This window comes from Aedes albopictus, chromosome 2, assembly GCF_035046485.1.
Source record: "Aedes albopictus strain Foshan chromosome 2, AalbF5, whole genome shotgun sequence".
NCBI classification, from domain to species: Eukaryota; Metazoa; Arthropoda; class Insecta; order Diptera; family Culicidae; genus Aedes; species Aedes albopictus.
This window is the reverse complement of record NC_085137.1, coordinates 512811146-512837252: the sequence shown is the minus strand read 5'-3', so window position 1 is coordinate 512837252 and position 26107 is coordinate 512811146. Positions and strand designations below refer to the sequence as shown.

General features: G+C 38.0%; 1 protein-coding gene across 3 annotated transcripts in view; it reads left to right on the top strand.

Moving 5' to 3' along the window:
* Nucleotides 1-26107, top strand: part of LOC109409765 (prominin-like protein) — a 176830-nt gene that overhangs the window by 40142 nt on the left and 110581 nt on the right. For 2 of the 3 annotated variants that reach the window (XM_062854539.1, XM_062854540.1), the window contains one exon: nucleotides 25711-26085. The exons of the other annotated variant lie outside the window; for it this stretch is intronic. In XM_062854539.1, coding sequence (XP_062710523.1) covers nucleotides 26031-26085 — 55 coding nt within the window. In that variant the 5' untranslated portion in view covers nucleotides 25711-26030. The remainder of the gene's footprint in view (nucleotides 1-25710; nucleotides 26086-26107) is intronic. 3 annotated transcript variants of the gene reach the window in all.

Genomic DNA, 26107 nt, shown 5'->3' with positions numbered 1-26107 from the left:
GGTCCTAACTACATTCAGATGAAATAAATATTTATTTGTAATTTAATACCTCTTCGAAGCCGACTACAAATTTGTCACCTTCTTTGTTCTTGGTGCTTTTCCGTGCGTTTCATTGGAAGTGAAAACATTTTCTCTATTTTTGATACTGAACAGCATATTTAACTGACATCCAAAATAAAGGTCATCACATAATTGAATACTTTTCGTGTTCCAATAAAAAAATACCAAGATTTAGTAGAGATTATGTGATAAATATCATAAAACTCCCTAGGTGGGCCAAAATACCTGCCCGGTCCAAAATACCTCCACTACCCTATACTATGATTTTTACTTGGAGTTGGATCAAAATCAAAACCACTTTTAATCTAATGGAAACTACCCAAGTAACCAAAAGTTCAGATAAGAGGGTACTTTATAAGCTGAGCAGCTTGTTGGAGGTTGCTCTTTAGCCTTCTAAGCAGCTTCATTTTTAAGTAATTTCGGAACTTGAAAGTTCACATAAGGAAGTCGGATAGCCTTCTTAGCAGCTTCTGACGGAACTTCCTCAAAATGAATGTGAAAACATAAATGTACTTTTCAGATTCATCACAACTTGTTGTTGCTTGTATTATTGAGAAACATGTAGATTTGAACCGGGACCTCCTGCGTGATAAGCTGCCGTCATACCGCTGCGCTGTTGCAGATAGTTAATATGGATAAGTCACCTTCGATACTGTACAAGTGTGTAAACCTAGATGTCGACAGAGGATTGATGCAAATCAGACTTAATCCGCTTTGCACTTCATTTGCACTTCATATTCATTGATCTTGGAGAATTTAATTCAGTTGTCTATAAAAATTTGCTCATAATGATGTTTTTGCTAAAACGACAAAAATAAATCCTTAGATCATGAAGCTACTGAAATGAACTTCAAGGAACTAGAAAGTTCCAACAAAGTTCAGAGTAGCGTCTTAAGCAGCTTTTAAGTTCCACAAAGTTCAAAAAAAGTTCCGAATGTCTAACAAATAGCCTTGCTGGAACTTTAAAATTGACTGAGTTACAGCAGCATGTGCCCAAAATAGGTCCGCCTGCCCAAATGGTCCCAGACTCTATGTTAAACTAAAATTATTATTTTGTTCTACTCAAAGTGACAATTTTTCGATATGCCAATCCGTGTGGTCAATTATGATTTCTCAATTATGGTGTACCGTAACCGCTTCTAATTCCAATCACTTTTTGGTGGTTCTTAACTTAATTTATGTTGAAACGAATTATTGTTTACAAATTAGCCGCCCGCCGTCATAGTTGATGGAGAACCAATATCTTTTCTGCGAAGTGTAAGTTCTGTATGCTTAACAAGAACTTACCTCCTGCTGCAAATGATCCTCAACCTCACTTTACACTACTGTGCTGAAAAAATTAACACTTCAGGCATATTGTAGATAGGGAATCGCGCCACTTGGGCGGTGGCTTCTATATTCGTCTGTTTTCCACTACAACTCAGTCAAATTTGAACCAATTGACACAACTTTTGGAATATGGTAAGATAGGTATAGTATCTATCCGTGTACTACATTTCAAGTCAATTGGTTCAATATTGACTGAGTTATAGTGGAAAACAGACGAATATAGAAGCCACCGCCCAAGTGGCGCGATACCCTAATTAATTCAGAGTAATAAGATATTTACACTTTTTATCATTTAAATATTACTTTATCTTACCACGGAAAACCGCAAATCGGAATAAGGATGAAAAAAATAAAATAAATGGCTTCACAAGTTTGTGTAACGAGTACAGAGCTTGCACCCGTTGTTTTGTTGGATTTCTTCATGCCGCTGTTTTATAGTTTTATGACTCAGTGGCTTGGTTCTATTACTCAGGGTCATAATGTTTCATAAAGGTTAACAAGAAAAGGTTTGTCGTAACGTCTTTGGCAACCATGACTATTTTTTATGAAAATAGCAGAAAGTATTTGTAATATTCGTCATATTTTTTCATGATAATATGAGTCATAGTCATGTTATCATGAGCGGCATATTTTATGACTTTTTCGTCATGTTTCGGGTTCCGGATTTTTACTCGTGCACCTTAAACATCCTGGAGCCCCCTGAAGCCCCTCAAAATGCTTCTGAAACTTCCCTGAACCGTCTGCAACCCATTGAAACGCCTCTAAAAGACCCCCTGAATCACCTGAAACTATTTTCGCGCAGTTTTTTGAACTAATGCGGTTTTACGACATTTATTTATAATAACACGGGTTTTTTACGCGGTTTTTACACTTTTGATGAACTTTTTAAATTATGATAGTATGAAGCAACAGTTTCATCGGCGAATTCGTTTCGGCGATACTATAGGAGATATCTTCATGAAACTGATAACGTAACTTTAACACGTTAGCACAGGATTTTCAAATTACCACAAATAAACTCAATCGATTGCTGCAATTTATTTGCTCGTCGCTTTAGCTGTACACGATAACGTCCCAGATTCTCGCCTCTGCTATATGCGGTGGTAACTAGAGAGATAAGCAAATTGACCTTTTCGGCTTAACATCGCCGTGGCTGAATGGATTTCCATTCTCTCCATGCCCTTGCATCAGATAGCGCACATCCCAGACCCACACAGAAGCCATTGGATTCCATTACAAAATCCCCGAAAAATGTTTCTATAGCTTAATTGGGATTAAACTGCGAGATGCTGCGTCGTGTCTGCGTCTGTCTGGGCTGTTCCATCAGCATCCTTACAGGGTCGCTGCTGGCGTTAGAAAAATCGATATCGGCACCGAGAAAAGCATAAAACCGAGCAACAACTACGCAGTTGTTCGCTGTTCGCTGAATGAGGTCGTTGCCATAATTTCATCTGGGCGTGTGTTCCGCTCACTTTATCTTCCTTGGCCCACTGCCCCACCAGACACATCACATCACATCACCGGATGATATGGCCTGGCCAAAGGGGAAGAGGGGTTTGGCACACGATCGATTACTACTGCTTCTCATCTGCCCCGCATCATCAGCAGCCGCTCGGAAGGCCATTTATTTTGATGCCAAAAATTGGTCAACGGCCACAGCACTGCGGAAATTTAGTGGTGGAGAGGCAAGAAGCGTTCAACTGAACAGCAAAGCGTATCATCCTTCTGCTTTCTGTCTCCCGTGCCGACTTCGTTTGGAGCGTGGGCACCAGAAGTGGGTAGCCTCAGGTCATGGCATACAATGTGGTGAATCGTATGTCCACTCGAGTTTACAAACGGCGACATACGGTCTACGACCTCAGCAGTGTGTGAAACGATGCAGAATGATGGCGTTTTAAGAGATGTGGGGGAGCCGGGGAACTGCAAAGGGTGACGATAACCGAGCATCGTCAACAAATGCAGCTCAGATGGTGTCGGCGTTTCTTCGGTTTCAAATACTGTGGTGCTCCAATTTCAGCACTTGATATAATGTCAGAATGTGATATCCCACGCGCACAAGTCAAGCTCGGTTCAGCATTATAGTTCTCTCCGGTTTCAGTCGCGGGAGTTGCATGCATATATAGATTACGGTATACGATTCAAACGCTGCGGTAGAGATGTCGTGTATTTTATGTGTAATACAGCAAGTATTTCTTTGATTTTTTGTGCCTTTTTTATTTATAAAACCAAAATAACTGCAATGTCGAAAACACGCTGAGAGATAGCTAAGATCCTGTCATCGGTAGGTCATTTTCATGTAACTAAAAAGACTGCTTGACATTAGAAAGCGCATTAAAACTCCACTATTGGAGCGTTTACCCTACTGGCGAATCAAAGTTGCAGAGATATATTCGATATATTGAATCTTATACACTGAATACACTTGGTCGGAAGCCTGGGTGCTGCAAATGCCTCACAAACAGGTTTCTCTCACCATTCGTCTGAAAAGGTCATTGACGAATGAGTGGGCTGCAACGCCAAGATTACCATACCGTCGTCGTCATCACACACCAACGGAAAATGTGCATCACCGACCAGCTGAGTCTTCAATGACATCATTGAGCAGTGGTTGTAAAATGGAAAGGAACCAATCGCATCGTTTCGATTCCGAAGAACGTAACTCGCGAAAGAAAAAGCGGATAACCCAAGTTCTGAGTCACAGCCACCATAAAATAAAAAAAAAAGCTGACCGAACCATTTTCAACGCCCGAGTCTTACAGCTGATGTTGAAAGTCCAATAACTCTTCTCCGTCTCTCTTTTTATTGCTGTCGATGTCGATTGCCGCCCCGTCACAGGAAGCGAAGATGAAAGTATCACGTTCACGCCAAATGCCTTTATGTTGCCCGAGCCATTCTGAAATCGTTCAGTTTGTTGTTTTTTTAACCCACTCTTTTGGGTTCGTCCCGTTTTCTCGGGGTAGGTTCCATCGACCATTGTTGTCTTATTTTTTTTTGTTTTCGTGGTCGACGATTGAGGATCGCCACGTTTTGCAATTGATACTCACGAACCGATCGTGCCCGAAATTCGTTGGAGCTTTGAAGTCTGCTGTGCCGGAAGACTAATTACGGATCGGGAATAATTATAGACTGTTTCAGAAATTATAAATACACTAACGATTAACTGCCATTTCAATTTGAGCATAATATCCAAAAAAGTTTCTTCTAGCTCTTATAGTAAACATGCTAACGAAGCAAATAATACCAATTTTGTTGATGTTTCTGGTAAAAGTTAAAAAATAGGGCTCTATAAACTAGATCAGTGATTCCCAAAGTGGGCGAAATCGCCCCCTTGGGGGCGAAAATCAGGCCCAGGGGGGCGAAATTTTGAGAAATCAAAATTGGGGGGCGAAAATACTAAAAAGGGGGCGATTTTTTCAATGATTGGAAAACATTAAAAGTATTGCATTACTGAATCAAAAACTCCCTGACATTCAAACTTATAGTTCAAGTTTTGTCTAGGATAATAAAAAATGCTGTGACTATTAAACATAAGCATCGACTTAATTTTACAGAATTATTGGTACTTATGTAGACTCTTTGGAAGAATTGCTAGAAAAGACTGCGACACGTATTTCTGAAGGGTTTGTGTGATTCTAGAAATCTAAATAAAAATATATTTGAAAACTCCTATAATGAACATTCGTGAATCCCGATTAGTTTTTGTCAAAATTATGAAAAGAACCAAAAAAAGAACATAGTTTTTTTTTCGCGAATTGATGAGAAAAATTGCGTTTCAACTCGTAGGCGGACTTATTCATGGAATTTCCAAGCAAAAACATGAATATCAGACGAATTTCAGAACACTTTTCTGATGAAATTCGTACCACAGTGTTTACAGACAACTGCGTTGATTTGTTAAGTTAATTTGAAAACATTCCAAAAATTCTGCGTAAAATTTCATTTAAATATTCCTTTTAAATCTAGTCTTTGCTGCATATTTACTTATTTGATAATTTATTTAAAACACAGAAAGCATTCAAATTTATACGAAGCTCGTTGATTTGAATCTGGATGTGGATTTGGAGAAACGTAACTACATATGAAAATACACCGATATTTATTATTATTATTATTTTCCCTTTATTATCGAGATTTTCAGCCCTCAGCAACACATCGATACTTTTCTGAGTTGCACTTTTTTCACATAACATATGCTTGTAATAGTTTTCAAATTCTCCACCAGTCTTGACTACTTGTGATCAAACATTGACTCTTGTTGAAAAAGTCCTTTTAAAAGCAATCATAAAACATCTGGTTGGGAATATCGAGTGTTCATATGTGTTCACAGTTTGTTCTATTTTGATTAATGAATGCTCAATTAACAACGGTTTGAGAAGTAGGCATAAACACGATTTAAATATTTTTGTAAGTACGATTAAAATTCACTATATTTGTTTTTGAATACGGAAAATCAACGCATTTACAAAACAATTTAATGAAAATGAGAGTGACACAGATTTCGATACACTGTTAGATTTTGCCACAGTAGCGCTTTTAAAGGCTTTGGCTAAGCATTCAGCCTTCTACTATAGAAGAAATGAAATCTTACCTAGGGGGGCGAAAATATTTTTTTTAAGCTCTAAGGGGGCGATACCTGCTAAAAGTTTGGGAAACATTGAACTAGATGATTAAAATTTGAAGTTGCACAAATTGGGTCAAAAATGTAGCATAGTAGAAAAGAAAAAAATCTCACAGATAAAATATTTAATTTCCAAACACAATAAAAATGGCTGTATCGATAATAAAAGATATTTCTCGAATGGTAAGAGTAATTTTTACTTCTCAATACAACATTTTTTGTTAAAAATTTCTCAACAACACCAGTAGCAACAAACGTTAAGCAAACGAATGTCTTAATTACTGCTTACTGCATTCGTTTCTATGGTATGACAAACTTTGCCATCTGAAGGATCAAATGAGCCGAAAAAATAAGTTTGTTTAGATTAAATGCGTTCAGGAAAGCTAAGAAACTGTGTGGTACTTGTTATGTTCCGTAGAAAACCTTAAAAAATAAGAAACTTAATCTCCGAAAAAATGTTGTAGGAATGCCTTTATTGATTTTTCCCAAATTTTGATTACTTAGACAACTTGTTGAGAAAGCGAATGTGATAAAAATTTAGATAATTTTTGGTATTTAGTGATAAATAATGTTGAAATCATTAAAAAACACCTTTGTGCAAATGCAAATATGAAAAATTAAGTTATTTGTTGGAGAACTCGACTGTTCTTCAAAATATCAAGACAATTGAAAGGAAATATAAAAATATGGAGTACAATATGCTATACTCTGAAAGAATTTGGTAAAAATCATTAGAACAGTTCATTTAATTTAATAAACAAAGTGTATTTATAATTTCTGAAACAGTCTATAATATTGTTAGTGCTGGATGTGGTTTGAGTCATCGGCTATTCAGTGAAATGGCCGTAAACATCACAAACAATGTATAATTTTCATTTAAACAAATGACCGTACGGTATACCGTGCGTGCCTTGTATGCAAAATTCAATCCACAGAAAGTACTTGGTCATTTGCATCATGTTGAAAAATGAAAATGGAATGATGGGATTCAAATGAGTTAATCACGAGTTCTATGGCAGTTTACCTACTGCTGGCTCGTATGTATTTACTCAATATACTTATAAAAAGCAAAAAAAAAAAACATTGACAAAGTAAGTTCTTACGGATCAACTGTGGAAGTGTTCATAGAACACTAAGCTGTGTAACAGACTCTGTTCTCTATTCCGGTATCGTATTCAGCACGACTATGCGGAGGGTGACGGGCTCGATTCCAGGTCGTTCCAGGAAATTTTCGTAAAGTAAATTGCCTTGACTCTCTTAGGCCGGCTCCAGAGGTGTTTGTGCCATTGTCATCTCCATGAACACGAGCTTATTCAGCTTACCCGAAGAAAACGATAAGGAATAATGGATGTAATGGGGAAACGGAAGGTAAGGGAGTAGAATCCTCATAAATGCATGAGCGTATCATAAATGGGTTCAGGGCACTGTAATAACGCATGAAGCGTAAAGAGAGCTTACAGATCTTTATCACGGCGGGTCAAGATCAAGAACAACAGACCGTCCTGATAATTCGGAAACGCAATTACTCAAGAACTGGACAATTACATATCAAATAATACGAAGTATCCAATCGGATTCACAGCTATCATATATGAATAAATCAGCTTGCTAAATTGGCAGTGACAGTCAATGCATGTTGTAATTCTGATTTTACAGATTTGTAAGGTACTTCGCCACTCTTGGAGATGGCTCAGTACAGTACAATTTTGTTTGACGACATGACTCCAAACCAAACTGTTCCAATATTGTATGTGTTGAGTGGCTGCCCAGTGCCCAGATGTCATTCTGAAGCTTTACCAAACACTTCGATACTAGAAAAGAAAAGCTGGCTCAGGACCAATGAAGTTATCTGATGTGCGAGTGTCAGTGTGAGCTAACTCATCAGCCAATTCATTTCCAGCCAGCTACTCAGACAAGCAAGGTGAACACTGTTTGCTGAATTCAGCTTTTCGAATTGAGTTCGACAAGCGATAACTAACTTCGACCTAGAGTTGGCTGAAGCAAGTGCTTTTATAGCAAACTGGCTATCTGAACAGTATATGACTTTGCCCATTACGTGCTGCTGAAGTGCTGATCGCAATCCGCATATAAGAGCAAAGATTTTGCCAGAAAACGGTGCAGTGTCTACCAAGAGAGTAGGACTGATGTAGCCTCAGCTCACGAGAGCGGACACCAGCACCTGGTCGACCATCGAGAAGGGATCCATCAGTGTAACATACGATGGCGTCTGAAATACTTCTTTCCAGATAACTAGATGTCCACTCTTCCCGGGAAGGGAATTTCGCGGGAAATGTTCTATATGGAAAATTACATGCAATTGTAAGATCACTTGGAGCAAGGACAACTTTGTCCCAATTCACTAAAAGTGGAAACAACGAGGTGTGTGATGATGTGCGGTTCACAGGAGTTTCCTCTAGTTGACAGCCTACTCTCGTAGCCTTCGGACGTTATTAACAAATCTCGCGTGCTTCATATCGTTAAAATGGCTGGTGTTCGGGAGAATACATTAGTAGTCGATTTTAGTGTTGTTCCTGGGCGACCCGACGTCCGAAAAGTCGAACAGTTTCTGGAGAAGGAGATGCAGTTGAATCTCTCGGATGTAAAAAGCCTGCAATTGCATAACACACGCAATTGCGTTTACATCGAGATGACGAATAGAGACATTGCGATGCGCTACGAAAAGGCGCACAACATCAAGCGCGTCTTTGTGTGGAAAGAGAAGCCTTTCAAAATCCCGGTGTATGTGGACAGCGAAGCAATAGCTGTCCGAGTGCACGATCTACCTCCTACCGTTCCTCATTCTACGGTCGCGAACTATATGAAGAACTTCGGGGACGTTTACTCCATACAAACTGAACGCTGGAAGCATTATTTTGCCGGCATACCCAACGGGGTTCGAGTGCTGTTGATGCGAATCAAACACCCGATTCCATCCTATCTCACTATTGCAAATGAGATTTGCTATGTGGAGCACACAAACCAGACCAAAACGTGCAGGCGGTGCACAAAACCAGCACACCCAAAGCAGAGATGCTTGGAGACCACCGTACCCGAAAACAAAACAACTGTGACCACAACAGCGACCACTTCGATCAGCAAACCGATATTTACCGAAGCTGATTTCCCACCGATGAGCAGTACCCAGTCGCTTCAGTCATCCCCTGATGCGAGTGATACGTTCATCACAATAGTGGCAAGAAGCAGGCGCGCGCTTGCCGAAGCTGAACGCGCAACCAACACAACTTCCATACCAGACCAAGAGGAACAACAGACCACGAGCGAAGATGATGACGCCGATGACGGGAGCAGTTCAATTTCTCCGTACGAGACCTACGAGGGCAGTAGCAAGCGACGGCTGTCAACAAAGCGCGGGAAGGAGAAAAAAAAGTTGTGTGCTATACAGGGATCACAGGGCTGTGATACCATTTCGCCTAACGAAAAATGTAAATAGTATTTCGGCCACGTTAAGCTTTTGGGCGTATTGGCCTTTTAAATAAAGTTTGAAAAAAAAAAGGACAACTCTGTCCCAATTTATTTGTCTGTTTTCAAGACTTATGTCTAATCATTATATTTCTAATAGTCATTTATATCGTATCAATATTGTAGATTCAAATTTATGTATTTGTGGTGAATCATATCAAGATATTGATCATATAATATTTCATTGTGTTCATTATACATTACCCAGAAAAAATTTAATTGATAGATTTAAAAGTTTAGGCTTTTCTTTACCTGTATCTGTTAGAGATATTTTAGGTTGTAAATCTTTAGTCATGATGAAAATTCTTTTCAGATATTTTATTGAAATTGGTTATGCTGTTTGATACTCTTTAAATTTTTTTTTCAGTTTTCAAGAACTGCGTCCGATTTCTGTCCTTGATGTTCAAAATTCCTTCGTCGTAGTCAGATTACTTTGGTTCATCCCTTGACAAGACCACGGCTCGATTATGGATACTTTTCCGGAGGAGCCTTTAGTTTATTTTATAATGATTTTTGAAAAGATAAAAGAGGTTTTATGCCTTTTTGAGAAAGATTTCGTAGATGAGGAAATCACTCAAAGGGGCTTTCCCTCTTTCAAAATTTTTAGTTAAAAATAAATAACAATAACAATAACTCTGTCCCAATTCACCACAAATGCTAACAACGAGATGAGTTGACCTGAGGTTCACAGGAGTTTCCTCTAGTAAACCGAGTATCGATAGGTGGTAAGTGCAAGTTGTTTGAGATGAATGTGTAGTGGGGCAACGTCGAAGAGAACTTTGAACGCTGCCGTGGGAGTTGAAGAAGACGCTCCAGACATTGCCATCAAGCACATCCTTTGATGATGGTCTAATTTTGATTGGATCGTTCTCACTTCGCAATAGTTGTCTCACTTACACAATAGTTGTGTAAACCCAATTGGTATTCTTGGATTTTGGACCCCTAGGTTCTCCGGCATTGCCCGAAGGCCATACAAGCATTCTTGATTCTGAACTCAATGTGAGGTGTCAAGGAATGATACCAACGTACTTAACCTGTTCAGTCACATCGAGTTCAGAATCAAGGAGACGCAAAGGAGACGCCATGACGGCTTCGCTTTTCCGTGAAAAGAACAACAGATGTTTTACTCGTATCAACCGAAAGACCATATTGGCGACACCAACCCTACCTGAAGATAGCTTTGCATCATGTCGAAAAGGTGCCGATGCACATACTGACTAACAATGTTAGGTAGTCGTCCGCAAAACCATAAGTAGGAAAACCGCTAATATTTAGTTGCTTCAATAGCGTATCTGGTACGAGATTCCACAAAAGCAGTGACAAGACTCCCCCTTCGCTGCTTGACGCAATGTCGAGAAAAGATGCCGGGTTTTAAGCATTTGATGAATCTAATTGGAAATCATTGGAGATATACCATGACTCCGTGCGGCTTCCAATATGGCATCGAAAGGCACATTGTCAAAGGCATCCTCGATATCTAAGAAAACACCCAAACAAGATTGCTTTTGAGCGAATGCTTTCTTGATATCGTAAACAACCTTGAGTAAAAGAGTCACAGTGGACTTTCCAGATTGCTAAGCATGTTGGTTCATATGAAAAGGCACATAGCACAGTGTTCGAAATCAATGATTTTACGATCAAAATTAAATAACTTTTTTAAGGTTGGTTCTAGAGGTTTGGCGTGTTCTACAAAGTTTTTCTGTATGTTAAAAGGCGTCTTTTGATAAAATGTAATAAATGATTAATCCCCCTAGAAGTGAGATAAAAAAATTATTTTTTCGAAATATTTTTTTAGAGGTTTGACGTCTTCGGCAAAGTTGTAGCCCATAATAAGAGAACAAAAATCGTAGAACATATCAAAGCTCCATCTCTTACGGTTTTCGAGATATGGAGCGTTTTGTGCGAAGTACCCCTAAAACTAGTTTTTTCAGTGTAGCTTCAACAGATAAAATCCTACAGTTTTGTGACCTTCTACAAACTTGTTCAGGACGTCGAATTACACATTTCTTTCAAAGATGTCAAGTCATTATATCTTAAAACAAAAAAGTTATAGGCAAATTTATCATATTTTAAGGTGTACTTTCACCTTAAGTAACTATTTCCGGCGCAAAATGGCGCAGATGGCTCAGTCGGTAGTTGAAAGATTAGACTTTTTACTATCACTTGGGGGTGGAAACCCTCGTGGGCAATAGTGGGCAAGGTGGTTTAAATACATGACAAAAGCTAATTATTTTGCCTGTAATACAAGAAAAATAAATAAAAACTAATCATTTAGGAGCCCACAGTAATGTTTACTGCATTTCGTTATTTCCAGCAATATTTTACAACATTTTTAAGCATGATTTATTTATTTATTTACATAAATTAGCGGCACACAGAATATTTTATTCATGATTTTGAATTCATATTGTTTACTATCAGATGGTCAGACAATTTCTGATAAAGTTACTTTAAAATAACACTTCAATTTTTGGGGCAATATTCAAGTTAAGTAGCGCTAGAAATAGGAAGAAGGAAATATTAAACAGTTCAAGATGTGTATCAAAACACAGTAGATTTTTTTTGTTATTTTTTCATGTATTTATATTTATATTTGTTGTTTGACTTTTCAACTACGGAATCAGTATCGGAAAACATCAGGAAAATTTTTGATTTGTCCGATAGCAGATTGGCAGCTTTTTCGGTAATCCACGAGTTTGAGTTACAACTGGGAAGCAATAGAAATATATTAGATATAAATCAATAAAATACAGGGGGTGCCGAGAAATAACGCGATAGTTTTTTTTAATTTCAAACATTATTTTTAATCTCCTGACGTTAACCAATTACATGTTACGTCCCATCGTCTGCATCATGAGCTAATTGAAGTATTTTTCATATTTTTAACAGTACTTTTCACAAAAATCGGGTTGAAAATAAAATTTTATATCAAATTGATCTCTTGATATAAAAGATTAACTTTATTTTCACCAGGAAATCGTCAAAATATGTATTGAAGAATGTAAAATTACAACTACCTTTATAAGAACTGCGAAGGTATTTATCAAAACGCATTTGATATTCTAACCACCGTAGCCATTCAGTTTTATGACTATCGAGTAGGTTGTCATTCATTTGGGCATAGATATGTTGTCATTATTTTGAAGAAATTCAATACTTTTATTTAGAACTAGCATTAGTTATAACTCTCGGGAACAATATTTTGTTCTTATGTTTTAATTTTTAGTGATAAAAACTCACTGGTTTTTGCAAAAACGTTGTAAAATATTGCCGGAAGAAACACAGTGCAGTAAAATTACTGTGGGCTTCTTAATTATTTTTTTTTTATTTATTTTGCTTGTATTACAGGCAAAATAATTAGTTTTTGTCGTGTATTTAAACCACCTTTCCCACTATTGCCCACGAGGGTTTCCACCCCCAAGTGATAGTAAAAAGTCTAATCTTTCAACTACCGACTGAGCCATCTGCGCCATTTTGCGCCGGAAATAGTTACTTAAGGTGAAAGTACACCTTAAAATATGATAAATTTGCCTATAACTTTTTTATTTTAAGATATAATGACTTGACATCTTTGGAAAAAATGTGTAATTCGACGTCCTGAACAAGTTTGTGGAAGGTCACAAAACTGTAGGATTTTATCTGTTGAAGCTACACTGAAAAAAACTAGTTTTAGGGGTACTTCGCACAAAACGCTCCATATCTCGAAAACCGTAAGAGGTGGGGCTTTGACATGTTCTACGATTTTTGTTCTCTTATTATGGGCTACAACTTTGCCGAAGACGTCAAACCTCTAAAAATATATTTCGAAAAAATAATTTTTTTATCTCACTTCTAGGGGGATTAATCATTTATTACATTTTATCAAAAGACGTCTTTTAACATACAGAAAAACTTTGTAGAACACGCCAAACCTCTAGAACCAACCTAAAAAAAGTTATTTAATTTTGATCGTAAAATCATCGATTTCGAACACTGTGCATAGGCCAGATGAACATCACGGATGTGATGATCGACAATGCGTTCTAAGCGTTTCAGGAAAATGGTCAAACTGATAGGTCTGAAACTCTTTGCTTCTGCATACGACGCACGACCCACTTCCGGAATATACTTTACAGAAATAACCCGCAAAGATTTAGGAACATACCCTGTAGAAATCTGCTAACAAAAAGAGAAAAGCGAAACTTAGTGCCCACTTAATCTATTACATTGTTCTCCGAGCCGAAGCCAGCGAATCATAACTACAAGAAAAGACATCAGGTTCATCCGAAGATGTAATATCCACACATCCGGGAAAGTGTATGCTGAATAAGCATTCCATAACTTCCTCATCAGAGGAAGTCAGATCGCCATTTGGCAAACGAAGTTCGTTCACTCGGAAATCCTTAGATTTCGCTAGGATTTTGTTTAACTGACTGACTTCACTCAAACTGGAAACATTTGTACAAAGGTTTTTCCTGCCGGATCGTTCAGCAGATCGGAGAGCTTTCCTGTAGGTCTAACGAGCCGACCTGAAAGCCTCCGAACCTGCCGAACGTCGTCTGTTCCAACTCTTTATACTTTATTCCTGAGTTTCGCCAGATCAGAGTTCCACCAAGGGGTTCCTCTTGTGAACTTCACAGACCGTAGAGGGCATGCTTCTTCAAAAGCTTCCATGATGAAGGTCGTTGTAGTATCAACGGCATAATCTAAATCACTTGAAGTATCAATGGATGGTGAGTATCCATGAAATTTGGCCGCAACCAAATCAGTAAAAAGATCCCAGTTTGTTGACCGGGGATTCCTGGAACGCAATGTTTGCGAAGTAACATTTAAATGTTTAAAAAAGATGTAGCGACTAGAGCCTCTCAAGTTAATATCTGAGCTGCCCCAGATGATATGGTAAGCATTAGCATCACTGCCAACAAATAGCGGAAGGCCTTTTGAAGTGCAGTATGCGATGACTTGTTTGAAAGCATAGGGGATGGTTCATCATGCGGTTAATAAACCGTATAATAGACGTATTCCCTGTTGAGGTTTCCAACAGATACATCAATTGTGACATGTATATGCTATCTCTGGTGGTTAATTCAGAGACGAGTGTAGCAACGATTGCGTTGTTGACAAGCACCCAGGCTCGAGGCATGATACGCGAGTTTGTCATTTCATTTTTGCTGAAAATAGAAAACGCCGGGTTCACAAGGTTTCCTAAATAGAAATTCTCCTCACGAATGTATGGTTCTCGGACTAAGACCACTTGAGCTGTGGCATTTTGCATAAGTCTGCAAAGATCAATTGTTGCTGTTCTTTTATCTTATGATCTAAACTATCCTAACCGTAGCCACTACCCAAACTAAGCAAGATTAAACTCTGCAAACACAGCACAAAAAAGAACAGCAAACAAAGGAAAACGCCAAAGGCGAGGATACACAGAATACACTGCGTAAATCGCATATTTCGAAACAATATAGATGAAAATTTAAACTAATTAACAACATCTTCATAATCCCGCCCTAATTTAGTCCCAAGTTTGAGACTAAAGAAGGGCAATTAATTGTCTCGGAGAAACACAAGGTCCACTGCACCATTGCTACGGTTAGCACAGTAAGAGCAAAATACTGTGGAGGGTACCATAGTACTCCACAGGCTCCGTTAGCGGTTCGGTGTTTATTAGACCTCCCTAGCCATTCATTCCTAGGTACGGTAAGCATATAACCGCATCACACCATGAATTAGAGGTCACCTGTTAGTGGGCTCTTACCACCGGAACATGCGGCGCTAGGATGATCGGGAAAAGAAGTTAATATCGATGATAAACTTCATTCAGGCTCGAACAGACGCTGTAGTGAGCCACTTTCTTATGGTTGCTCACAATCCGGCTGGTGGAACGGTATGTATGTAGGGATAAGAATTGCTGGGCCGAGGCTAATGGAAATGGGATCTGAATTGCGCCAAATACAGTGCCTTATAAAGCTTAGGATTCTCGAAGATATGTCCTGAGTCATTTCCAGGCTATATATGTTGGATGTTAGGGCAACTTTGCACGGAGGAGTGACTACGAACCGTTCGGTCATCTTATACTCAGCTTATGCCCAACGTTTATCACTACACTTACACTCAAATACTAAATTGTCTATGAGATTTATTTATATCTTTGTGGCTCAATGTACATTGAAACTTAACTGTAAGTGATCCACGAAAAACCATCAAAACAACCGAATGAACGGCTCTCATGCGTAGGTACTTGGCATAGCGTTCGACGAGCTCATAGAACTCCACTTTCAACAGTACCACAAAGACGAATGGAGAGATAAGGACTGACAGCGGAAATCTCAAAACATAAACAGACCACCAAAAGCCGTAAAACATGAATGTACAAACAATCTCCCAACGCGGACGAGGAGACGCTTCTTACAGAAACGATAGCATCTTCTTACGAAAGGCCCCTCTGCACTGCAGCAGAGACGATGGGATGGAAACCACGCACTCGCACTGCTATGGGCAGAATGATCGCCCATCAATGTGGGTTCTGAAAACTGCTTCTAAAACTAAATTTTAATGAACAGTGAGCTACTTTGCTGCAGTGTCTAATTTTAATTATCGCTCATTTACGCGTACTTCTTCGACCCGGAATTGTGTGGGGTGTTCAGCATTTTCGTTTAGAATAAACAGAAGGAAATGTTTTTGTATTAAAGCTACATCACTGCTTTAAAAAACTACATCAAATTCAACACTATACGATAGTCATTGTGCTACCACCCATGGTTGAGAGATACGAGAATTTTTCGACCGTTAAATGAACCACTTTGCACGAAGGTGCACCGCGATTGGAGATGATGTTGAAATGTGGACCGTCAAGTAACGACTTTCATGCGAACTTGTAATCGGATTGCGCTAGTCAGCAGGTGTTAATGAACAACACGTGGGTGAGTCACTTAGTCGCCTGCGGGTCGGAGTAATCCGTTAGATTTGGAGGCTGGAATCTATTTTTGAAATTTCGCGAACACAAGTTGTCAGCTTCTTCTGCAATCTTTCAATAGATGAAGTTAGTGGTTCCGAACGAAGTAAGAGCGGACAAGTTTGATGAAGGAGATCAAAACATTTGGATCAACAAGTTGGTTGTTTATTTTATCGGGTGTTAATCCGCTAGGTCGAAGGAGAAATTTCACGACCTGAATCGTACGGCGGAACCGTTAATCATTTCTTTTGAGCCGAAGCGTAACGTTTTCTTTAAACAAATTTACACAAACGCCTATTTATTTAAACTTGTCGACTTTGCACCTCTCTATTATCTGAGCAAACACTCCTCAATTTACAATAAACTGCACAAAGTCGACAGCTGGTCCCAGCTGAATTGAATAATCCCAAGCATTGAGTGGGAGCAACAAGTGCTTACTTCCCTACCATCGCTTCTCGCCTTGCTGATGCTGTAATCATATCGAAAATTGTTGCTCATCTCCCGAGGCACGCAACATAAGTGTAAGTACTCATGCTTGCGGAGTACTTCTCGACTACGAATGTAATTTCGCGGCTCGTCGCGTACAAATTCGCGCCCAATTTCAACCCTCTTCAACGGTGAACACCAGGCGTAATCGGTCGACTGTGCAATGCGTGTATTTTTTCCACACCTTTAAGCTGGAACAGTCCACCTCTTACCGTTAAGATAGTCAGAAACATTCCAAAAGTCGTCAATCACGTCGCCTTTCCGATCACATCGCGTGACACAAGCATAATTTGAATTATTTAAATGAGAATTCTGCATTTCGCATCAGTCAGTGTCGCTCCTCGTTTCGTCACGGAGAAGTTCCGGGATTCTCAGTCACACTTCATCTCATATTCTTTGTCAGATGATGGGCGGAATTTGCATCGAGACGACACACGAGACGAGATACATTAGTCGCTTGCGTTGCATCTCACATCAGAGTTTCGTACAGTTATATGAGCGGCTGAATTACTGATGCCAATCTTTGTTGTTGCTCGTGTTATGGCTTCTTCCTACACATCAGCTAATTGTTACTACGGTACGGTGGTGGAAAGATGTTATCCGGAAACCACAAGTTCTACTGCAGAAGCCCAGCATATGTGCGGTGGCTTCCAAATTAGGTGCAGGAGTTTTCAAGTACAGCTCAGCTGACATAAAGCGAGAAAGAGCCCCCGAAAAGGAATGATGCTAAATGGGAGATTGCGGCCACAAAAGTCCACGCTTCGTTGAGATCGTCGCTCGTCGCCGTTGTGTCAGGTTACGTTTCCTGCTATGCTGTTGGAACGGTTGCTTTCCACTGAATTCACATTAGTTAGAATGCAAACGAACTCATTCAGTAGAAGCGACCGGCCACTATCACTTTCGTCTGTAGGCAAGCAAGTGCTCATAACGGCTCGGCACGATATGTGATTAGGTTAGAGCATCACACACGAATTAGCTATGCAACATCTATAAGAAGACATGGGAAATGATTTCGAAAGTATCGCAAATAACCGTGCTTCGGTATCACCATCACCACTCAAGTGACGATAATTGTATGGTTGGAATAAGGTGTTCTTTATTCGTTGCTTCCTGGGAATTGTTACATATCAAGATATTGCATGATTTTTATCAAGAGACTTTACGAATCTGGTAGTAAGACGGGCTTGGTGGTCTAGTGGCTACCGTTTCTGATTCATATGTAAATGCTCATGGGTTCATTCACTGGCCTGTCCCTTTCCTATTACTTTGTATCTTTCTATCTGCTTTCTCTTCGCTACATATACAACTCTCGAATATTCTTAAGGTTATATCCATCGCAAGAATCAGAAACGGGTTGAAAAGGCAATTTTCCTTCCTTCCAACTTCCACAGCACTCCTCATGCAGGGGTGTGGAGCGGACCTGGTGTTATGGTTAGGACACTTGACTATCACGCCGAGGACCTGGGATCGAATCCCACTCCCGACAAACTCACGAAATGTGGGTTCTTCCTTCGGAAGGGAAGTAAAGCCTGGGTCCCGGGATGAACTAGCCTAGGGCTAAAAATCTCGTTAATACAGAAAAGAGAAGATACTCATGCAGGGAAACACACCGTCTACTGCCTGGAAAACTCTGGAAACACGGAAATCCTTAGGGGAAATTTTTCCTTAACGAATTGCTCCAGAATTTCCTTCAGAGATTCCTTCTGAAATTTATCAAGGGGTTTCCCTGGGAAATTTAGAAATTTGTGACAAGCACTTGATAGAGCGTTGTTACTGGTTGTGCTGTATTTGCCGTACGATCTTCTGTTCGAGAAATTTAGGTTTATACTGCTATCTACTCGGGCGCCTTTTGTTGCAATTCTGAGGTGTTAATAAAAGTAAGCGAACCCAGAATTTTCAACTTAATTACATATTAATCTCCAAAGAAAACTTCCAAAATCAAAACATCATATTAAAGATTATTTCAGAAAATCTTCTATGTGTTCCTCCAAAAGAATTATTTTACGAAATTATGGTATTTCCTCCAAATTATTTCAGCAATTCTTCTGGATATTTATTTAGAAGTTTCTTTAGGCATTCGTTTGGAGAATCTATTGGAGGTTCCCTTAGAAAATTTATCAAAAAATTCTTCAGAAATTCTTCTATAAATCTTTCTAAAAAATCGTTCGGAGAATTGTTTCAAAAAATTTTTTATGGATTAATACGGAAATTTTCTTTAGGTATTTGTTTAGAAATTCCTCCTTTTCTACAAAGAATTCTTACAAAAAAAAAAAATATCCGTGAATTTGAGCAGTTATTGCTCTAGTGTTTCTTTCACAAATTTGTTTAGAGATTACTTCAGAAATTCTTTCGGATATTTGTTCAGAAGTTTCTTTAGGCATTCGTTTGGAGCATCTATTTGAGATTCCTTTAAGAAAATCTACCAAAAATTTCTTCAGAAATTCCTTTATAAAATCATTTTAAAAAAATCGTTCGAAAATTTGTTTCAAAAAATCTTTCATGGATTAATTTGGAAATTTTCATCAGGGATTTTTTTTGAAATTCCTCCTATGCTACAAAGAATTCCTACAAAGCATCTTCGATGATTAACTTCTGAAATTACAACATTTTTTTTTCAATTTAATATGCATCCATTTGAGCAGAAATCCCTCCAGTGATTCTTGCACAAATTCGTTCAGAAATTTCTTCAAACATTTATTCAGACATTTCTCCAGAGATTCCTATCATAAAACTTTCAGCGATGCCTTCAGAAAGTATTCCAGAGTTTTTCAGAAAATGTTTCAAAAGTTCCTTAAAAAATTTGTACTGCGGTTACATAGTTCCCACAGAAATTTTCAATTTCTTCAGAAATTTTTCCAGAAGTTTAACAAAGAGTTGTGTAAGGAAGTTTTGTGTATGAGTTTCTCATAAATTCCTCCAGGGATTTCTTTAGAAAAGAAAATATATTTACCCTATTTTTTCGAAACTTTACTGGATTTTTTTTCTGAAATCCTCTCAAAAGACCTTCCAAGTATTTATTCCAATACTTTCTCCGGAGTTTGCTTTAACCCTTTATAAGGCCGAGAAAACCAGGCACGGAATCCACTCGTTCTACATTGGAATATAAAGTACATGTGGTGTAATGAACAAAAACGATTTTATTTTCAAAAAAATCGATGGTCGATTTTGTATGAAAAAATTGGTCTAAATTTCAACTTTTTGTCAACAAAGTTTAAAATGTTGTTATTTTGCAACGGCCTAATGTGTCCATCAGTTAAAACAGAAGTTGTAAAAATTTTCTAAACGAACAGAAAAAAATATGTGTATAAGGTGGCAATATAGTTGCCACTGCCTTATAAAGGGTTAAAGTTACTTCTCAGGACTTTTTTTTTGGTAATCTGAATTTGCCAGAAATTTCTCCAGGGATTCCTAAAAAAGAGTGAGATCCATTCGGGTATTTTCTTCAAACTTCCCTGAAAAAAAATTCATGGACCCTTGCTGAAAGCCATCTTAGGATTCATTTAAAAAACCTTTCACGAGTTCCTGAAAAAATCTCTCAAAAACCCTTGTAGATTAAAATCATCCAGAAAATTCTAAAGAAATTCAGTTAGAAATTATTTTATAAAATCTTCTATAGATTTCTTTAGACTTTAGAACGTCCTCCAGAAATTTCTCCAAGAACTCCTTAAGAAAGTCTTGCATGGATAGATTGCTTCCTTAAATGTTACATGGAGCCTTTCGAAAAAAAAAAAAACTTCAAGATTTCCTTTCAATAAATCTTGCATAGATTGGTCCATAAATTCGTCTACGAATATCTCCAGATTTTTTTTTCATAGATTCCTCCAGAAATTTTTCAGAACGATCATCTAGAAAACCATTCATGAATATTTTCAAAAATACTCCTTGTTTTTTGTTAGAAAATGATTCACGGATACATTATGAATCAGAAATTCTAAACTGCTTCAACATTTTCTCAGAAGCTTTCTAAAAAAAAATCTCCAAGAAATGCTTTAGAAATTCTACAAGAGGTTTTCAAAGAGAAAGTTGCCAAAATTTCTTCACATTCCTTCAAGACATTTTTTTTTGTCCAGAATTGCTCCAAGGAATTCTCAAGAAAGTATTAGAAAATTTCTTCAAGAATTCCTTGAGAAATTTTTCTCTAGATTCTTTCAAAAATTCTTATAAGGATTCTTACGAATAGGCTGGAAGACATTCTTGCAGAGATTCCTGCAGAAATTTATGCCAAGATCATCACACAGATCATCAGAAATTCCGCCAGGTATTCCTCTCTGTATTTTCTCAGAAATTACTTCAGGATTTCCTCCAAGCGTACCTCTAGAAATGTCTATAAATTCCTCCAGGAATTCATTAAAAAATGTTGAGGATTTGTATTAGGGGGTTTCTCCTGGATTTTGTTCCAAAAATATCTCAAGACGATTTGTTAGGTATTCCACCAGGGGTTTCCAGGTGTTTCTTCAGGTGTCTGCGTGGATTTTTTTCAGAAAATCCAACTATGGATTCTTAAAATATTCGTGTTTTTTCAGAAATTTAATTAGAATTTTCTTCAGATTTTTTTTAATTTTCTTCTGAAATTTCGGAAACATCTTTAGTTACTTCTTTAATATTCCTAGAATTACTTCAAAAATTTCAGTAGGGATTTCTTTAAAAGTTATTCCATGAATTCTTTCAGAAGTTGTTCCAGCAGTCCCCTCAAGAATTGCTCAAGCGATTCCTTCAGAGATTCCTCCAGACATTCATCCACGGGAATGTACCAGTGAAGGGGCGCTTAAATCGGGGAACCTTGACTAAGTAGCTTTGATTTTACCATGACAGCACTGGAAACAATTTATCACACATCTTGTCGGTAATCTGCCGAAGCATTACAAAGACTTTTATATGGGATTCGCTACAAATTTTGAAATTCAATCAGCTGAGTACACGCAAAGAAATTATAAGGCATCTACAAAAAAATATCAGGAATATATGACAATTCTCGGTGAGGAAGTCATAAGAAATCCAAAAAAAGTTTGCCAGAAAGTTTTGAGGAAAAATCTGACAAATGAACAGTTTGCATGCATCCGTCAAAAATGTTGCCATTGCTAAGGGATCTGTAAAAAAATATCTGTAAAAATGAATCACCCCATATACTCCGCTCATCGTGATCATCGACAAAGTGGAAGATATTTGTAAAAAATGAAGTCAGAAATGAGAGTATGAGATTAAGGTAAATATATAAAACTAAGTATGTCATGAGATATACTTTGGTCATTCTTTTTCTTTATGATTAAGAAACGGTCATCTACTGATCTAGTCTGATCTGTGTGACCATGGTGAACTAGTTCCGACAGAAATTTCTCTAGAAGGATTTTTTCCTGAAATTCTGTCAGGGTTTCTTTCTGGAACTTCTTCAGAAATATCTCTTGGAATGCCTTCCAGAAATTCTCACAAAATTCTTTCTGTATTTTTCACGCCATTTTTATTCCGTTTTTGATTCCTTGTGGATATTATTCTGGATTCATTTACCGGCAAGAATTTTTCGGGTTTTCTGAATTCCGACCGATTTCTCAAGGAGTTTTTCATGGGAATCCTACGGAATTTCTTTCAGAGGCAAAAATGGTATTGCTCTTAAGCTTGCTCTCAAGAGTCTCGTGGGATTTTTCTGGAGTTCATGCTTTTTGCCCAAGAAATTCTTATGAGATACCTCCCAGGATTTATCCCGAGATAATTTTTTTTTCTTGGGATATATCCTTAGACGTTGTTGCGGAATTTCTCCTGGACTTTCTATGGGGAATCCTTATGAAGATTTTCCGCAATTTCTTCCGGTGTGTGTTCCGATTGAGACGTCCGTAGGTGATTGTCTCGTAATTTCTCCAAGAGTTTTTGCAAGAGTTAATCCTGGGATTCCTACAAGAGCTGCTCCAAGGATTTCTAAAGGAGTTTTTCGTAAATTTTCTGCAAGTGTTCTTCTCGTGATTCTTTCCGATGTTTCTTTTATTTTTGCAATAAATTTGCACGAAATACCACGAAGAAACTCCAAGAGAATTATCAGAAAACTCTCTGGACGAAATCCTTGGAAGCCGGAAATTACGAGAGAAATTGTTGGGAAACAATTCTGGACAACCATTAAGAGAAATTCCAGAAGGAGCTTTCGATACATTTTGGAAGGATCTTTGGGGGAGAAACTCTGGAAGCATATCGGAAAAATATCTGGAGAGACCCCGTGAAAAACTCCTGCAGAACTCGTGGGAGTAATTCTTATAGAAATCCCAGAAATATCGAAAAAAAACACCGAAAAAATTTCGGGAGGAATTATTTTTGGGAGCAAAGACGTTGAAAATCTTCTTAATGAAAAACTGGAAAAAACTGGAGAAAACCAGAAAATCATCCGGAAAGAAACAAAAATGATAAATTCTAGAAAGAACTCGCGGAAAGAATTCAGTGGAAAACTGCGAAAGAATTTAAAGAAGGGATTTTTGTAGAAATCTAAGGTGGAATTCCGGAAGAAATTCAAGGAAGAATCATAGATAAGGTTTCGAGAGAAAACCTCAAAGGAATTTCGGAACGAATTATGGATAGATGATGATTAACCTGGGCTTGTTAGAGGAATATCTGTAAATAAAAAGAAAATCGGGTTAAGTACGGTTCCTTTGAATTCCACTAAGAATTTGCATCCTTTGTCAGATACGTATTTCGACCTCAACTGTAAGGTCGTCTTCAGTGTCTTGTACTTGACTGGACTGTCGAGTCAAGTACAAGACACTGAAGACGACCTTACAGTTGAGGTCGAAATACGTATCTGACAAAGGATGCAAATTCTTAGTGGAATTCAAAGGAACTGTACTTACCCCGATTTTCTTTTTATTTATGGATAGATGTTTAATTATATTTCTTGTTCCTAATCCTACAAAGGTCTCTCGAAGTATTCATCGGAATAGCCAAGATACTCAGTACCCCCCGTTTTTATTCAAATTTGTCAATATGCTATCGTAATTTTCCGTAGGGTTATTATTAGCTTTATTATGGAATTTTCCGTAGGCTTTTCATCGAAATCTCAACATTGCTGCAGTACCAGCATAGAAAACAGACATCTAAATCCAGTTCCAAAACCGTGTAAGAAATTTGATGGTTAAGGTACACCGGGGCAAGTTGAAACAGGCGGGACAAGATAAAAGAGCGGGTTAACTTGATGTTTTCTAATGATGATACACATTTTGATCGCCATAACACATAGTGTTTGATTCAAACAATCTTTTAACAAAGGATAAATTTCCAAATTGTATTAAAATCTATTTCAAAACTTCGTGTTTCATCTTGCCCCATCCGTTTCAACTTGCCCCGGTGTACCTTACATGATCTCTGGAACTACTGATTGGACTATATAACTATTAAGACATTTTCGGTGAAAGTGTCAAAGAAACATCTAGCTATCCTCCCAAATAAACTCTGGAAAAAAAAAACTAGAAATATTCCTTACCCGAGGTTTGTTTCATTTTCGTAATTAGTTCATACATCTGTAGTTGTTGGAAGACGTCAGCGATTTGGTGTAATTTCTTGGATAATACATCTTGCGAATTTGTATAGTTTTTGAAAAAAAAAATACAATTTTTATCTAATTTCCGTCTAACTAAGCACCGACCTACAATGATCGAGTTTATTCTTGCACCTTGCATAATGTTTCATAACTAATTTTGTATAAATTACTTATTTATAAATTAGCTTCCATATCATGTAAAAAATATATTATGAAAAAACTACACTTTCCCCAAAATAATAAAATTTAATAATTATCCCTGGAGTCCACGTCTATTTCGGGCACAACCCTAATTCAATTCTCGGCACACATTTTACGTGACACTATGGACACATAGGATGTCCAAAAATTATGATTTGACCAAAGTGTTTATTCGAAAAGTCGGTCAAATTCTTCGCAATCCAAATCAAACCATGTGTTCAAAGCAGAAAGCTTTTAAATTGAGATGGATGTAGCTTTAGAATAACGACAAAAATATTTCAGTCAATATGCTTGTCCATCAGATCAACGCCATCACGATGCAACGAAGAAATCTTTCTTTGTGGTTGTGAAATACTCTGTTTCGTATGCAGAAAACCCATGTACACATTTGCTCGCATCATCCTTGGACGAAGCCAACTTGTTGTTTGCATTTTACCGACGGGAAAAAGTGATTTATTTTATTAAATGAATAGCTTTTGCTGCATTCTGCAGTAGTGAAATCCAACTTTGAGGCGGCACAGATCTTTTGTGGGGCTTGAATTGAAGGTTGCTTTGACGAGTGAATCTGGCGAACCGAAAATTGAACGGTGATAAAAAACAATTCGGCTAGCTGCTGCTTTGGTGCGGTTGCCTTCATCGTACGCAAAACGAGAAAAAAAATCAAGTCGTAAGTGGAGTGGAATTTTGATTTCTAATGCTATAGGGACTGGTTATTGATAGTATACATCGTTTTGCTTTTTATTGGCTATTTCTCTTCTAATATGATGGGAATTAGTGCATAAGACGAAGTAGATTTCTAATCTATTTGTTTTGGGTAATTTTTACTTTGAAAATCCCCCTCCCTTCTGGAAAAATCTGTTAAATTCATGGAATTTTATCTGGTATTATGAGTAGACAGACACCCTGTATTAATTCATCAAGACAGTTCCTATCACCAGCATTAGAAGGTCCTTGGGTAACACAGAACAGGATTTCCTTTGACTTGATTAAAAAGGCAAAATATTCGCTTTCTCCAAAATGATTTTTGAGTAGACCATTGGATTTCTGTCAAGAATATAGTCATTTATATCTTTTTTTCTTTCCTTTTTTCAGGTGTGTATTTCTGCGATTATTGATAATGACCATTCTCGTGCACCGAAACCGCTTGTAAACCTGATAGCTTCACTACATCCAAGCGCGATTCAAACCGAAACGGACGACAAGGCCACTTAACACTAATTACCGATGATTATGCTCTTCTACACACGACAACACGATAGGGTAGGTCGTTAGGGTAATCTTCCGAAAGACAGCCACCTCGTGGTCGTGGTGGTGGCGCCTTGGACCTAGATTTTTTCACACGCGAAGAACTTCCTTTGCGACGACGATCATCAGGATCACACGCAAAGACACAAAGGCTACAACCAACGGTGATGTGTCATTCGAGCGGAAGTTTACCTGCAAGCCTACACCCGCACATGCCACTAGGTTAGTAGGTGATAGAGTTTTG